The sequence below is a fragment of the Paroedura picta genome, chromosome 18 (assembly GCF_049243985.1).
Source record: "Paroedura picta isolate Pp20150507F chromosome 18, Ppicta_v3.0, whole genome shotgun sequence".
In the NCBI taxonomy this organism is placed as follows: domain Eukaryota; kingdom Metazoa; phylum Chordata; class Lepidosauria; order Squamata; family Gekkonidae; genus Paroedura; species Paroedura picta.
In genome coordinates, this window is record NC_135386.1 from 10,060,124 (window position 1) to 10,071,984 (window position 11,861).

At 46.3% G+C, this 11,861-nt stretch overlaps 1 protein-coding gene across 1 annotated transcript; it reads right to left on the minus strand.

Moving 5' to 3' along the window:
- Window positions 1-948: 948 nt before the first annotated feature.
- CFAP161 (cilia and flagella associated protein 161) lies at window positions 949-10,630 on the minus strand. Its single transcript, XM_077317872.1, has 7 exons — window positions 10,440-10,630; window positions 9,402-9,491; window positions 8,683-8,921; window positions 7,452-7,536; window positions 6,300-6,458; window positions 4,829-4,902; window positions 949-1,403 (listed from the first exon to the last, which is right to left on the minus strand). The coding sequence occupies exons 1-7, from the start codon at window positions 10,533-10,535 to the stop codon at window positions 1,211-1,213; spliced, it is 936 nt and encodes a 311-aa protein (XP_077173987.1). The 5' UTR covers window positions 10,536-10,630; the 3' UTR covers window positions 949-1,210.
- Window positions 10,631-11,861: the final 1,231 nt, after the last annotated feature.

Consider the following 11,861-nt stretch of genomic DNA (forward strand, 5'->3'; position numbering starts at 1 on the left):
CATACTGGGAGGGCAGTATAGGTATTTAGATAATAATAATACTTGGTCATGGAAACTCACTTGGACCACTCACTCTCTCTTCCCTAAGAGCTGCTGCTGTGATGATAAAATGGAAGAGGGAAGGACCGTGTGGCTGCTTTGGGGTCCCCCTTGGGGAGAAAAACAGGGTATAAATAGCTAAATAAATCTCTCCACCCCTGGATCTCATCTGCTTGGTGAAGTGGTTAGGAGTACGGAGTACTCTAGATCCAGCATGGTGTAGTAGGATCATGGACTTCTAATCTGGTGAGCCGGGCTTGATTCCCCTCTCCTCCTCCACATGCAACCAGCTGGGTGACCTTGGGCTTGCCACAGCACTGATAGAGCTGTTCTGACAGAGCAGGAATCTCAGGGCTCTCTCAGCCTCACCCACCTCACAGGGTGTCTGTTGTGGGGAGAGGAAAGGGAAGGTGAACTTAAGCCGCTTTGAGACTCCTTTGGGTAGAGAAAAGCGGCATAAAAGAACCAACTCTTCTTCTTCTTCAGTAATATCAGGGCTCTCTCAGCCTCACCCACCTCACAGGGTGTCTGTTGTGGGGAGAGGAAAGGGAAGGCAACTGTAAGCCGCTTTGAGACTCCTTCGTGTAGAGAAAAGCGGCATATAAGAACCCACTCTTCTTCTTCTTCAGTAATATCAGGGCTCTCTCAGCCTCACCTCCCTCACAGGGTGTCTGTTGTGGGGAGAGGAAAGGTGATTATAAACTGCTTTGCAACTCCTTCAGGGAGAGAAAAGCAGCATATAAGTTCTTCTGCTTCTTCACCCTATCTAGCAGATAGCATTTCAGAATGCCAGGATAATGCACAAGTTCTACCCTTATACTGTCATCACGACTCTCTCCTAATGTGACTTGAAATTCCCTTTTAGAAGATGGTGCCACCTAGTGGCCAGAACAATGATCAATGCAACAATTGTTCAAATAGATTTTTTTTTAATAACAGGCTATGAATTTACTGACAGTGTATGGCAGATCTACTCAGGCCTTCTAAAAAATATGACGGAACTATTATGTACTTTCTTTTCTGTTTAGAGATATTTGTCTGGACGTGTTCAGAATAAAGATAGCATGAAATCCCCTTAAAAACCTAACTCCCATCCTTGTTTTCCTTTGTAAGCAAAGTATTTATAAAAGTGTGTGTTGGAGGGAGGGGGCGGTAACTGAATCTTGGACAGTTAAGTCTCTGCTTGGACTTCGCTGCTTTTCTCTTGAGTCACCCCTGTAGGAGGCTGCGGTCTGTCAAGCATGGTGGTTGCTTCACTGCTGGGGTTCCCTGTCACCACGACCCAGTAATTTTTATCTTCTTCGGCTTTGTGAGAATCCAAATAGGTGTGACAAACGACTTCGTATTCCTTCCCAAAGTAGGTCCTTTATGAGAAAACAGTGAAAAACCTGCTGTGATTGCTGTACACTTTATCGATCTTAGAATCATAGAATCATAGATCATAGAATCGTAGAATCGTAGAATCATAGATCATAGAATCATAGAATCATAGAATCATAGAATCATAGAATCATAGAATCGTAGAATCATAGATCATAGATCATAGAATCATAGATCGTAGAATCGTAGAATCATAGATCATAGAATCAGAGTCATAGAGTCATGGAATCATAGAATCATAGATCGTAGAATCATAGAATCATAGATCATAGAATCATAGATCATAGAATCGTAGAATCATAGATCATAGAATCATAGAGTCATAGAGTCATGGAATCATAGAGTCATGGAATCATAGAATCATAGAATCATAGAGTCATGGAATCATAGAGTCATGGAATCATAGAATCATAGAATCATAGATCATAGAATCATAGAATAATAGAGTCATGGAATCATAGAGTCATGGAATCATAGAATCATAGAATCATAGAGTCATGGAATCATAGAGTCATGGAATCATAGAATCATAGAATCATAGATCATAGAATCATAGAATAATAGAGTTGGACGGGACCTCCTTGGTCATCTAGTCCAACCCCCTGCACTATGCAGGAAACTCACAAGCCTATCGCTCATCCACTGTCACCTGCCACCCCCTTGAACCTTCACAGAATCAGCCTCTCCATCAGATGGCTCTCCAGCCTCTGCTTTAAAATGCAATAAAACCCCATAATACCCCTTAATAAAACTGTTACTATCGATACCAATATCAGTATCAAAATCAAAATCAGGCGGCAGGTGAACCACTAACGGTCAACCACTAACTGTTCCCCTCGTTCAGCTGGGGACAACATCCTGCTGTTCTCCTCCTGGGAGTGAGGCCTCAGATCTTACAGATATCTCAGATCAATGGAAGGAGTCCTAGTTGAATATCGGGACTCCACCCTGGCCTCAATCATATGCCTGGCTCTTAAATATTACACCAGGATGGCTCTTTTAGTGGCTCTAGATAAGCAGGTCAGTTTAGGGAAGCATAAATTTAGCCTTTAGTTTGGGGTTGGGAACAGCTCAGGGAAGAAAGCTTATTTCACTGAGACAAATAAGTTAAGTCCTCTACATTCTCAACTTGTACATACAGGTTCTGTGGAGAGGAGCTCCGTGTGGGGAAAAGAGCAGCTGATGTAACCTGCCTGGAGATGGGGGAATCAAATATTCCTCCAGGGTTAGTTTACTTTACTTGAGGTACAGCTCCCTCTCGTTGGGGAAAGATTTGTAACCTCTGGGTGTGAAGTTGAAAGCCTGATTTACTTTATATATTGAACCATCTGCACAAAACATTTACCCTAGTCAATAATTTACTTTCTGTTAAAGAAAGCTTTGTTGTTCATCTCTATCCATGTCTTGAATAAAGCGATTTATGTTTAACTCACAAATAATTACAGCCTTGGTCTAGCGCAGGCTTCTCAACCAGGTTTTGATGAAACCCTGGGGTTTCTTGGTGACCCTGAAGGGCTTCCTGAATATATTTATCTATTTTTAAAATTTGTTAAACATTTATTGGGTGATATGACCATATGTAAGAGCCTCTTGTGGTGCAGAGTGGTAAGGCAGCCATCTGAAAGCTTTGCCCATGAGTCTGGGAGTTCGATCCCAGCAGCCGGCTCAAGGTCGACTCAGCCTTCCATCCTTCCGAGGTCAGTGAAATGAGTACCCAGCCTGCTGGGGGGTAAAGGGTAATGACTGGGGAAGGCACTGGCAAACCACCCTGTATTGAGTCTGCCATGAAAACGCTAGAGGGCGTCACCCCAAGGGTCAGACATGACTCGGTGCTTGCACAGGGGATACCTTTACCTTTTTATGACCATATGTAGTCATGGTGACCCATTTCTCCCCTCCCAAAATGGCCAATGACGGGCCTGGAGGGGATGAGAAGGCGAGGGGTCCTGGGTGGGCGTGTCCACAGCTATGCTTTCTATCCATATTCTGCAGGATTGCGCCACTTCTGGGGTTTCTTGAAGCCTGAAGAATGTTTCAGGGGGTTCTCAATGGTAAAACAGCTGAAAACAGCTGGACCAGCAGGTTCTCAAATAGGAGACTTTTGGGGAAAATATACCTTCCTGGCTGCCCATCCTTTAATCAAGGCTTGTGCCTGTCTTTATTTGACTGGGGTTGATTTCTAAGAATTCATAGGAGAGGCCAGAGTGTGGAACTGGATATTCTTCAGTTCAGTGGGCAGTTGCCTCCGAGTCCTTCCTCTCCCCTTCTTACTCCAAAGCTGCTACAACCCCACCTGAGACCCTGGAGGAGGCAGTACTGGCCCTGAGAAACCAGCAGTGCAATCTGGAAAACGCTTTCCTGGGAGTAAATCCCACTGAGTGGACTACGGTAAGATTTCTGAGTAGACCTGCTTACGATCATACTGCAAGAATCTTAATTTGGCATAAAGCCAAATTATGTATCTATTGTATAGACATAAATGGGTTTAGTCATTCCTCTCTGTTCTTTGGTGAGTGCTGGGAAATGTAGTTCCATGACTGGCAGAGCAAGCTAGGGATAGTCTGAATCAGGGGTAGTCAAACTGCAGCCCGCCAGATGTCCATGGACTACAATTCCCATGAGCATTCGCTGGCAGGGGCTTATGGGAATTGTGGTCCATAGACATCTAGAGGGCCGCAGTTTAACTATCCCTGGTCTGAATTCTCAATGTGTGCACAAAAAAACTACAATTCCCAAGATTCCTTTATATTAAAAACTAATATATCGTTGGTGGAACCTTATAATGTAGAATTCAGCCTTTCTCAACCTTTTTACCATTGAGAAACCCCTAAAACATTCTTCAGGCTTCAAGAAACCCTGGAAGTGATGTCAGCAGGCCACACCGTCCTGCCACGCCCCAGAAGTCACATGTCATCGGATGTGACATCACCCAGACACTCCCATCAGATGTGACATCACCAGGCCACGCCCACCACAAAGGAAGTGACAGCACAGAAATGTTTTCAGACGATTTCTGAACAGAACCATTCCTGCAGAGGGAGCCTGCAGAAACAAGGCCTATCCCAAAATCAGAAGCAGAGCCAGAAGAGGCCTATCCCACTCTGTTCCCACCTCCCCCACAGTTGCGACCATGTGCAATGAGCCTCACCCATCAAGGATCTGTACGGCTGGAGCCCCTCCCCTTTCCACTCCCTCCATGCCCGTAATTGGCAATTTTGGGTGGGGTGGGTGAGGTCATATGATTATATCATCTGACAATTTAAAAAAAAATTAAATATATTAAAAATTAACTCCCACCCCATTGAGAAAACCCTTTCCGGGGCGATCGCAAAATCTCAGGCGTTCACGAAACCCTGGTTGAGCTAGCGTGCTCGACAGGGACAATATTTTTGTGGTGGGCGTCATTTACCTGATCCAGACGTTCCTCGGAACGGCTAAGGCTTGGTTGGTGTGGCAGTGGGTGATGAGAATCTTAGAGTTTGCCTGGAAAAAAAAGCAAAACAATAGAATAAAATTTGAGTGGCCAGGGCAGGGGTGGTCACATCGATTCTCCTGGGAATCAAAATAACAAGAAAAGGAGAGCTAAGTGTTCTCAAAAGGCACGTGAAAGTTTCAGTTGCAGAAATCAAAGAAGGGTTGGAAGTCGGAGAGGCAAATTGCTCACTGGGTAAGAAATGGGGAAATGACTCATTGGGAAAGAAGCTGTCCCCAGAATACAGTTCCATGGCTTGAACACAGAGGCAAAGATTCGTGTTCTGTACAAACCTGCCTCTGCTGTGAGGTCTTCAGGTGAAACCCCACCCTGTGTGCCCTCAGCTACAGAAAATGAGGCCAGCCATTAAAGCAAATGGACTTCTCCGTGGTGGCCCCCAGAGTTTGGAGGGGCCTTCCCCAATGGTGTCAGGTGACCGGCAATGAAGCCCTGTATTGGAGGCCCTGTGATGGGTGCCCCTTTTGAAGTCGGGGGGCTGGCCATTGGAGGCAGCTCCTTTTCAGCTGCAGTGTCCAGGCTTTAGAAACCCAGCAATTGCTTGTCTGGAGCTAGTTTTGTACAGCTTTAGGCACCAAGAATGATCAGAACCTCTCTTTTTCACACTGAGAGCTTTAAAACAAAAAAGGCATATGGACATCTCAGTGGAACAGGCTTCCTCGGGAGGTGGTGGGTTCTCCATCTTTGGAGATTGTTAAACAGAGGCTGGATGGCCATCTGATGGAGAGGCTGATTCTGTGAAGGCTCAAGGGGGTGGCAGGTGACAGTGGGTGAGCGATTGGGGTATGAGTGTCCTGCATAGGACTAGATTAACCCAGGAGGTCCCTTCCAGTTCTGTGATTCTATGATTCTTTCATCCTAACTCTGAAACTTCACTGTGGCTGGCATTTACTGGGTTTTATCATGGGTGTTGGGCCTGGGGACTTTTAGACGGAGCAACCAGACATACAAGGACAGGGTTGATTAAAAATGTGCTAAATTTGATGTTAAGGTATCACTGGCTTTCCCCAGGTTTCATGCCCCTTCCGGCTTCCAGCTGGAGTTCCCATCTCAGGAGCCAGCAGATGCAAAACCCCATTTGGGGGCCTACTTGATTTGTTTTGTATTTAACATCGAATTGATGTTTCATGGTAACTGTAGTGCATCTTCACGTTAAAAAGCATGTTTTTGGAATCAATCGCAAAGGGAAGAAGCAGATGAGCATGCCTGGAGCGGGCTTCAGGAGAGGGAGAGGGGGAGGGGGAGGGGGAGGGGGAGAGGGAGGGGGAGAGGGAGAGGGAGAGGGAGAGGGGGAGGGGGAGGGGGAGGGGGAGGGGGAGGGGGAGGGGGAGGGGGAGAAAGAGAGAAGGCCAAGTGCATTAGCATGAAGAAGATATGTAAAGCTTCTTACAGGCACGGGGAACCCTTCATATTCGAGACGCAGCTGTGGATCCAGGTAAGTCGCTTGCCAGGAAGCCAGGTACGAAAGCTCATCTCTCAGGGACACGGCTTGGAGGAGGGACTTCTTTGCCATGTTGCGAAAGGTTTTGTGGTCACTCACTAGAAACAGCTGGGAAGGAGGGACAGCAGAGAGCGATTTGTTTGGGAGCTGGATGAGCCAAGTTAAGAGACGGAAAGAGTGGCCAGCTCTGGGTTGGGTATTCTGGGTATTCTGGGGGTGGAGCCTGGAGGTGGTGGGATAAAGGGAGGGGAGGGACATCAGCGGGGTGTGAGGCTAAAGCGGCCATTTTCCCCCAGGGAACTGATCTCTTTCGCCAGGGCCTAGTCTGCACACAAAGGATAATGCACTTTCAATGTGCTTTGGCAGCTGGATTTTCCTGTGCAGAACAGGAAAATCTACTTCTAAAGTGCATTGAAAGTGCATTATCTATTGCGTGCAGAATAGGCCCAGGAGTCATTCCAGGAGCTCTCCAGCCTCCACTTGGAACCTGGCATCGCAGAGAGACAGCAAAGCAAGTGGTGCCAGAATGGTTGGAGATTTGGGTCCAAAGCTTGTATTTGTATCACACTGTCCTCTGGATGGTCACCATTCGCCTTTTTTCATTAGAGGGCTAATGGATACCCATCATTAAGTGGAGCAGAAGCTATTAACAATAATTGTTGCAAGTGTTGTGTATTTCATGGCCTGGTTCCATCATACTTGTAGGTCTCCAGAGCCTTTTTGGTTTCATAATTTTTAAACTCACTGGTTTCATGACTATTTTCTAGAAATATGGTTTTTGGAAAAGCAGGCCCTGAAGTGCATTAGGACGCTGGTCTCCAACGGAGGGGAACTGGTGTGGTAACAGCAGTTAAAATATACTTGGATCTGGGAGAACTGGGAGAATTGGAGTCAGAGAAACCAGAAGCTTGCTCCGGGATCTGCCCATCACCTGCTCTCAAGTAAAGCCGTATCTCACAGAACTGTGTTCAGGATAGCCGGCAGGAAGAGATCCCTGTTAAAGAAGGCCAGGCTACAAATGCCATGAATATTTTAACAACTTGTATGTTAGGTTATTGATTACTTCAGAGAAGGGCTTATCTGTTCTGTGCCCTTACTTACCATTCGGTCGTGAAATCCTCCTGTTATACCCAGGCCGAAATTCTGCCCAAAGCGAATGGGTTCTCCCATGGATTCTCCCTCGATACTTTAAACACAGAATAAGGTGGGACTGTTAGCAGAAGATACGTTGTTTCTACTATGTTGAACAGCATCAACAGGAATAGTATTTTTGCAGGGTAGCATAAGCAACATTTTAATCACGGTTTTTAAAAAAGCCCCTGCTCCAAGCATGTTACACTACAGAAAGTTTACTTTTAACTACGCTGGTGCTCTGTTTTTCAGGATGCCTTTTGAAATAAGTGTTTTGAAATATTTTCTTACATCCACATAGCTTCCCTTTGGTCAAGTCACCATGTGCTGTGGTGTAAAGGTAAAGGTAAAGGTATCCCCTGTGCATGTCTGACCCTTGGGGTGACGCCCTCCAGCGTTTTCATGGCAGACTCAATACGGGGTGGTTTGCCAGTGCCTTCCCCAGTCATTACCGTTTGCCCCCCAGCAAGCTGGGTACTCATTTTACCGACCTCGGAAGGATGGAAGGCTGAGTCAACCTTGAGCCGGCTGCTGGGATTGAACTCCCAGCCTCATGGGCAGACAGCTTCAGACAGCTGCTGGACAGAATCCCTACCCACCTTATAAAAACATTTGGCTGGCAAGAAGAAGAAGAAGAAGAAGAAGAAGAAGAAGAAGAAGAAGAAGAAGAAGAAGAAGAAGAAGAAGAAGAAGAAGAAGAAGAAGAAGAAGAGGAGGAGGAGGAGGAGGAGGAGGAGGAGGAGGAGGAGGAGGAGGAGGAGGAGGAGGAGGAGGAGGAGGAGGAGGAGGAGGAGGAGGAAGAAGAAGAAGAAGAAGAAGAAGAAGAAGAAGAAGAAGAAGAAGAAGAAGAAGAGTTGGGTTTTATACCCCACTTTTCTCTACCTGAAGGAGTCTCAAAGCAGCTTACATTTGCCTTCCCTTTCCTCTCCCCACAACAGACACCTTGTGAGGGAGGTGGTGTTGAGAGAGCCCTGACAGGACTGCTCTGTGAGAACAGCTCTGTCAGGGCTGTGACAAGCCCAAGGTCACCCAGCTCACTGCATGTGGAGGATGTGTGGGAAATCAAAACCGGCTCACCAGGTGAAAACCTGCCACTCTTAACCACGACACCAAGGTGTTCAGCGGGTGCCATAGTGCCCATGAACCTCCTACTGGCCAGAGAGAAGGAAAGGTGCCCTTCAAGGAAACAATGATATCCCACCTTAAAATCTGAAAGGTGTTCCGCCCCATTGGGGCTGTGTTTCGGATGGCGCTCAGCCCGCAGGGCGACGGGAGTCCATCCAGCGCATGGACAGCCATTTCTTCAGGAGTGACTGCCAGGGAGAGGTTTCCTCTTTCGCAAGGGAAATCCTCCATGGCTGGTTTCTTCTTGTCGGGACTCACCAGCATAACCGTGTCTCCAAAGTGAAGGAACCCATCTTTTGAAATGGACAGCTGCTCCTGTGTAATTTGTGAAGAGGGAGAGTTGTCATAGTCCCATTGTATACGGCACTGGTCAGACCACACCTGGAGTACTGTGTGCAGTTCTGGAGGCCTCACTTCAAGAAGGACGTAGATAAAATTGAAGGGCTACAGTGGAGAGCGACGAGAATGATCTGGGGCCAAGGGACCAAGCCCTATGAAGATAGGTTGAGGGACTTGGGAATGTTCAGCCTGGAGAAAAGGAGGTTGAGAGGGGAGATGATAGCCCTCTTTAATTATTTGAAAGGATGTCACTTGGAGGAGGGCAGGATGCTGTTTCCGTTGGCTGCAGAGGAAAGGTCTGTACAGTATGAATAATAAAATCAGATAAGCATTTATTGTGCGCAAGTTATAAAAGTAAAAAATTAAAAACATACACAAAGCCCATCAGCAACTCTGAGAACAGCATAGTATGCACATAGTAAATTTTAGACGTAATATCTAATAGTAAATAGATACCTTTTTGTATAGGTTTTCTTTCAGTTTATTTGATCTCTGGATTAAAAGTTCTCCCCTTTCTCTTCTATATATAAAGTCTTTCAGGAGATCCTGTTGTTAAAAATGAGAAAGCGAATTAAAACCGTGCGATACTTAAAATGCGAAGCATACATTATCTCTTTAGTGCTTTTTGTTATTAGGCTCCCAGAGCAGATTACAAAAATAACCAACTTAAAATAGTCCATAATGGCATTACAAAGATGATACAACACCATCTAACACCCAAAAAAGGAGACACAGAAAAACGAGCCAAGCTGCGGTGCCTTTTTAAGCAAAGATATGCGAAGTCTGCTGACACCATTGATCTTAGACACTGAGGTGGGGGAGTGGATTTAATATTCCAGATAAATAAATAAATAAAATATAGGACAATTCCTAAATGTGTGTCATGTAGGGAAAAGCTAAAGATTGGGAGACCATCCAAATGAAAATGTCAGGGGAGCTCAGGCAGATTTCTGGGATTTCTGGGAGCCAGCTCTCAGTTGGGAAATTTGGGGGTGGAGGGGAAAGATCGCAGTGGAGTAAAATGCCATAGGAGCCCTCCTCCTAAAGCAGCCATTTTCTCCAGGACAACTGATCCCTGTTGTCAGCTGAGATTGTAAATCTCCAGGCCTTGCCTGGAGGTTGGCAATCCTACTGGATCCCAGGCCAGGAGGAAGAGAATGATGGGAAATCCCTACTGATACATGCGAACTGGAATTAAAGTCCACCCCACCGTACCAAGGAAGTTCAAAACTGAAAATAAATAGCATTTCAGAAGAAGCAGACGAGTTGGTTCCTGTACCCCGCTTTTCATCGCCCAAAGGACCCTCAAGGCGGCTTCCAGTTGCCTTCCCTTCCTCTCCCCACAGCAGGCGCCCTGTGAGATCAGTGAGGCTGAGAAGGCTCCGAGAGAACTGCTCCACGAGAACAGCTTCTAACAGGACTGCGACTAGCTTCCAAACGGGGACTGCGACTGGCCCAGGGTCACCCTTGCATGCGGAGGAGCAGTTTCAGTACCTCTTCCAAGTAGACATCCTCGTTCCAGTTGGCAATCAGCACCCCCGGACTGTAGGCCCTTCCGCTCTTGCTGGTCCTCAGGTTGAAGTTGAACATGTCGGCTCAGGAAGTGCGGATGCTGAAGGGGAGGGAGATGCCAGCTGGGACGCTCAAGCGGTCCAGGCAACGTTGTGTTGAGTTTACAGGTTACTATGGAGACAGTGCTCGCTCGGGATTGGCCCTTCGGAAGGAGAGCCCTCAGCCAATCAGAGCGGCATGGAACGGAGGAAGCTGAAGCTGAGGGTCATTTCCAGTTTGATCACAAATCTAGCTCAAGAGGTTTAGAAATATAGCACTGGTCATTATGGAATGGAATAGTCAGGATTGTAGCTCAATGGCACCATCTTCTGGCACATTTCAGTCAATGTTCAGTCACTTCCTAAATTATTGCAAAGGACATTTGAGTTTTCAAGCTGAATCCCAAACTCCTCCTTTGTCTGACTTATATAAGAGTATCAAATAAGCACTCATCTTTTTGTTTAAGATTATTAAAACCGCCAGCTGGGGTTGGAAGTGATGTGAATGACAGAGTTAGAATGGCTGAGAATCTTCTGATGGATTAGTATAGTTCCTCAAAGAGAAAGTCAGTTGAATTTTTTCCTGCTTCTGGGTGTATAAGTAAAATCTAAGGCTTTAATTATGCTGAATGGCTTGACACATGCTATTTGTAGAAGAAGAAGACGAGTTGGTTCTTATATGCCTCTTTTCTGTACCCGAAGGAGTCTCAAAGCGGCTTACTTCCCTTTCCTCTCCCCACAACAGACACCCTGTGATGGAGGTGAGGCTGAGAGCCCTAATATTACTGAAGAAGAAGAGTTGTTTCTTATATGCTGCTTTTCTCTACCTGGAGGATTCTCAAAGCAGCTTACAGTCACCTTCCCTTTCCTCTGTCCACAACTGACACCCTTCGAGGGAGGTGAGGCTGAGAGACCCCTGATATTACTGAAGAAGAAGAGTTGGTTCTTATATGTCTCTTTTCTCTACCCAAAGGAGGCTCAAAGGGGCTTACAGTCACTTTCCCTTTCCTCTCCCCACAACAGACACCCTGTGAGGGAGGTGAGTACAGAAATGAATGTCAGCTAAATGTCTGTGCATGCCCCCTTTGTCCTTCAGTTTCCTCTGAGGCAGGAAGCCCTCCTGCGTCCCATCCAGGGAACTTTTTGAGTTTCCCACCTATTCATAGCATTGAGGGAAAGACACACCCGGCCCACCCAATGTTCACAACAGGGAAGGGAAGGCTTGCAAATTTTGCCATGGGACTCTTTAACTTCTCAGAGGCCCTGCAGTTTCCGGTTCTCATCAGTCATTCTCTTTTGCTGTGTTCACCTCCTTCCCTCATTTTATGAGAGAAAGTAATGAGACAGACAACAAGCCTTCCTTTCC

Excerpts from the sequence above, each read along its gene's own strand:
- CFAP161 (XM_077317872.1), bottom strand. The coding sequence starts at position 10,535 with ATGTTCAACTTCAACCTGAGGACCAGCAAGAGCGGAAGGGCCTACAGT. Across the intron at positions 8,922-9,401 it reads AAGAAAACCTATACAAAAAG|GAGCAGCTGTCCATTTCAAA; the intron begins GTATCTATTTAC and ends CAAATTACACAG. Across the intron at positions 1,404-4,828 it reads CCGAGGAACGTCTGGATCAG|GACCTACTTTGGGAAGGAAT; the intron begins GTAAATGACGCC and ends TTTCTCATAAAG.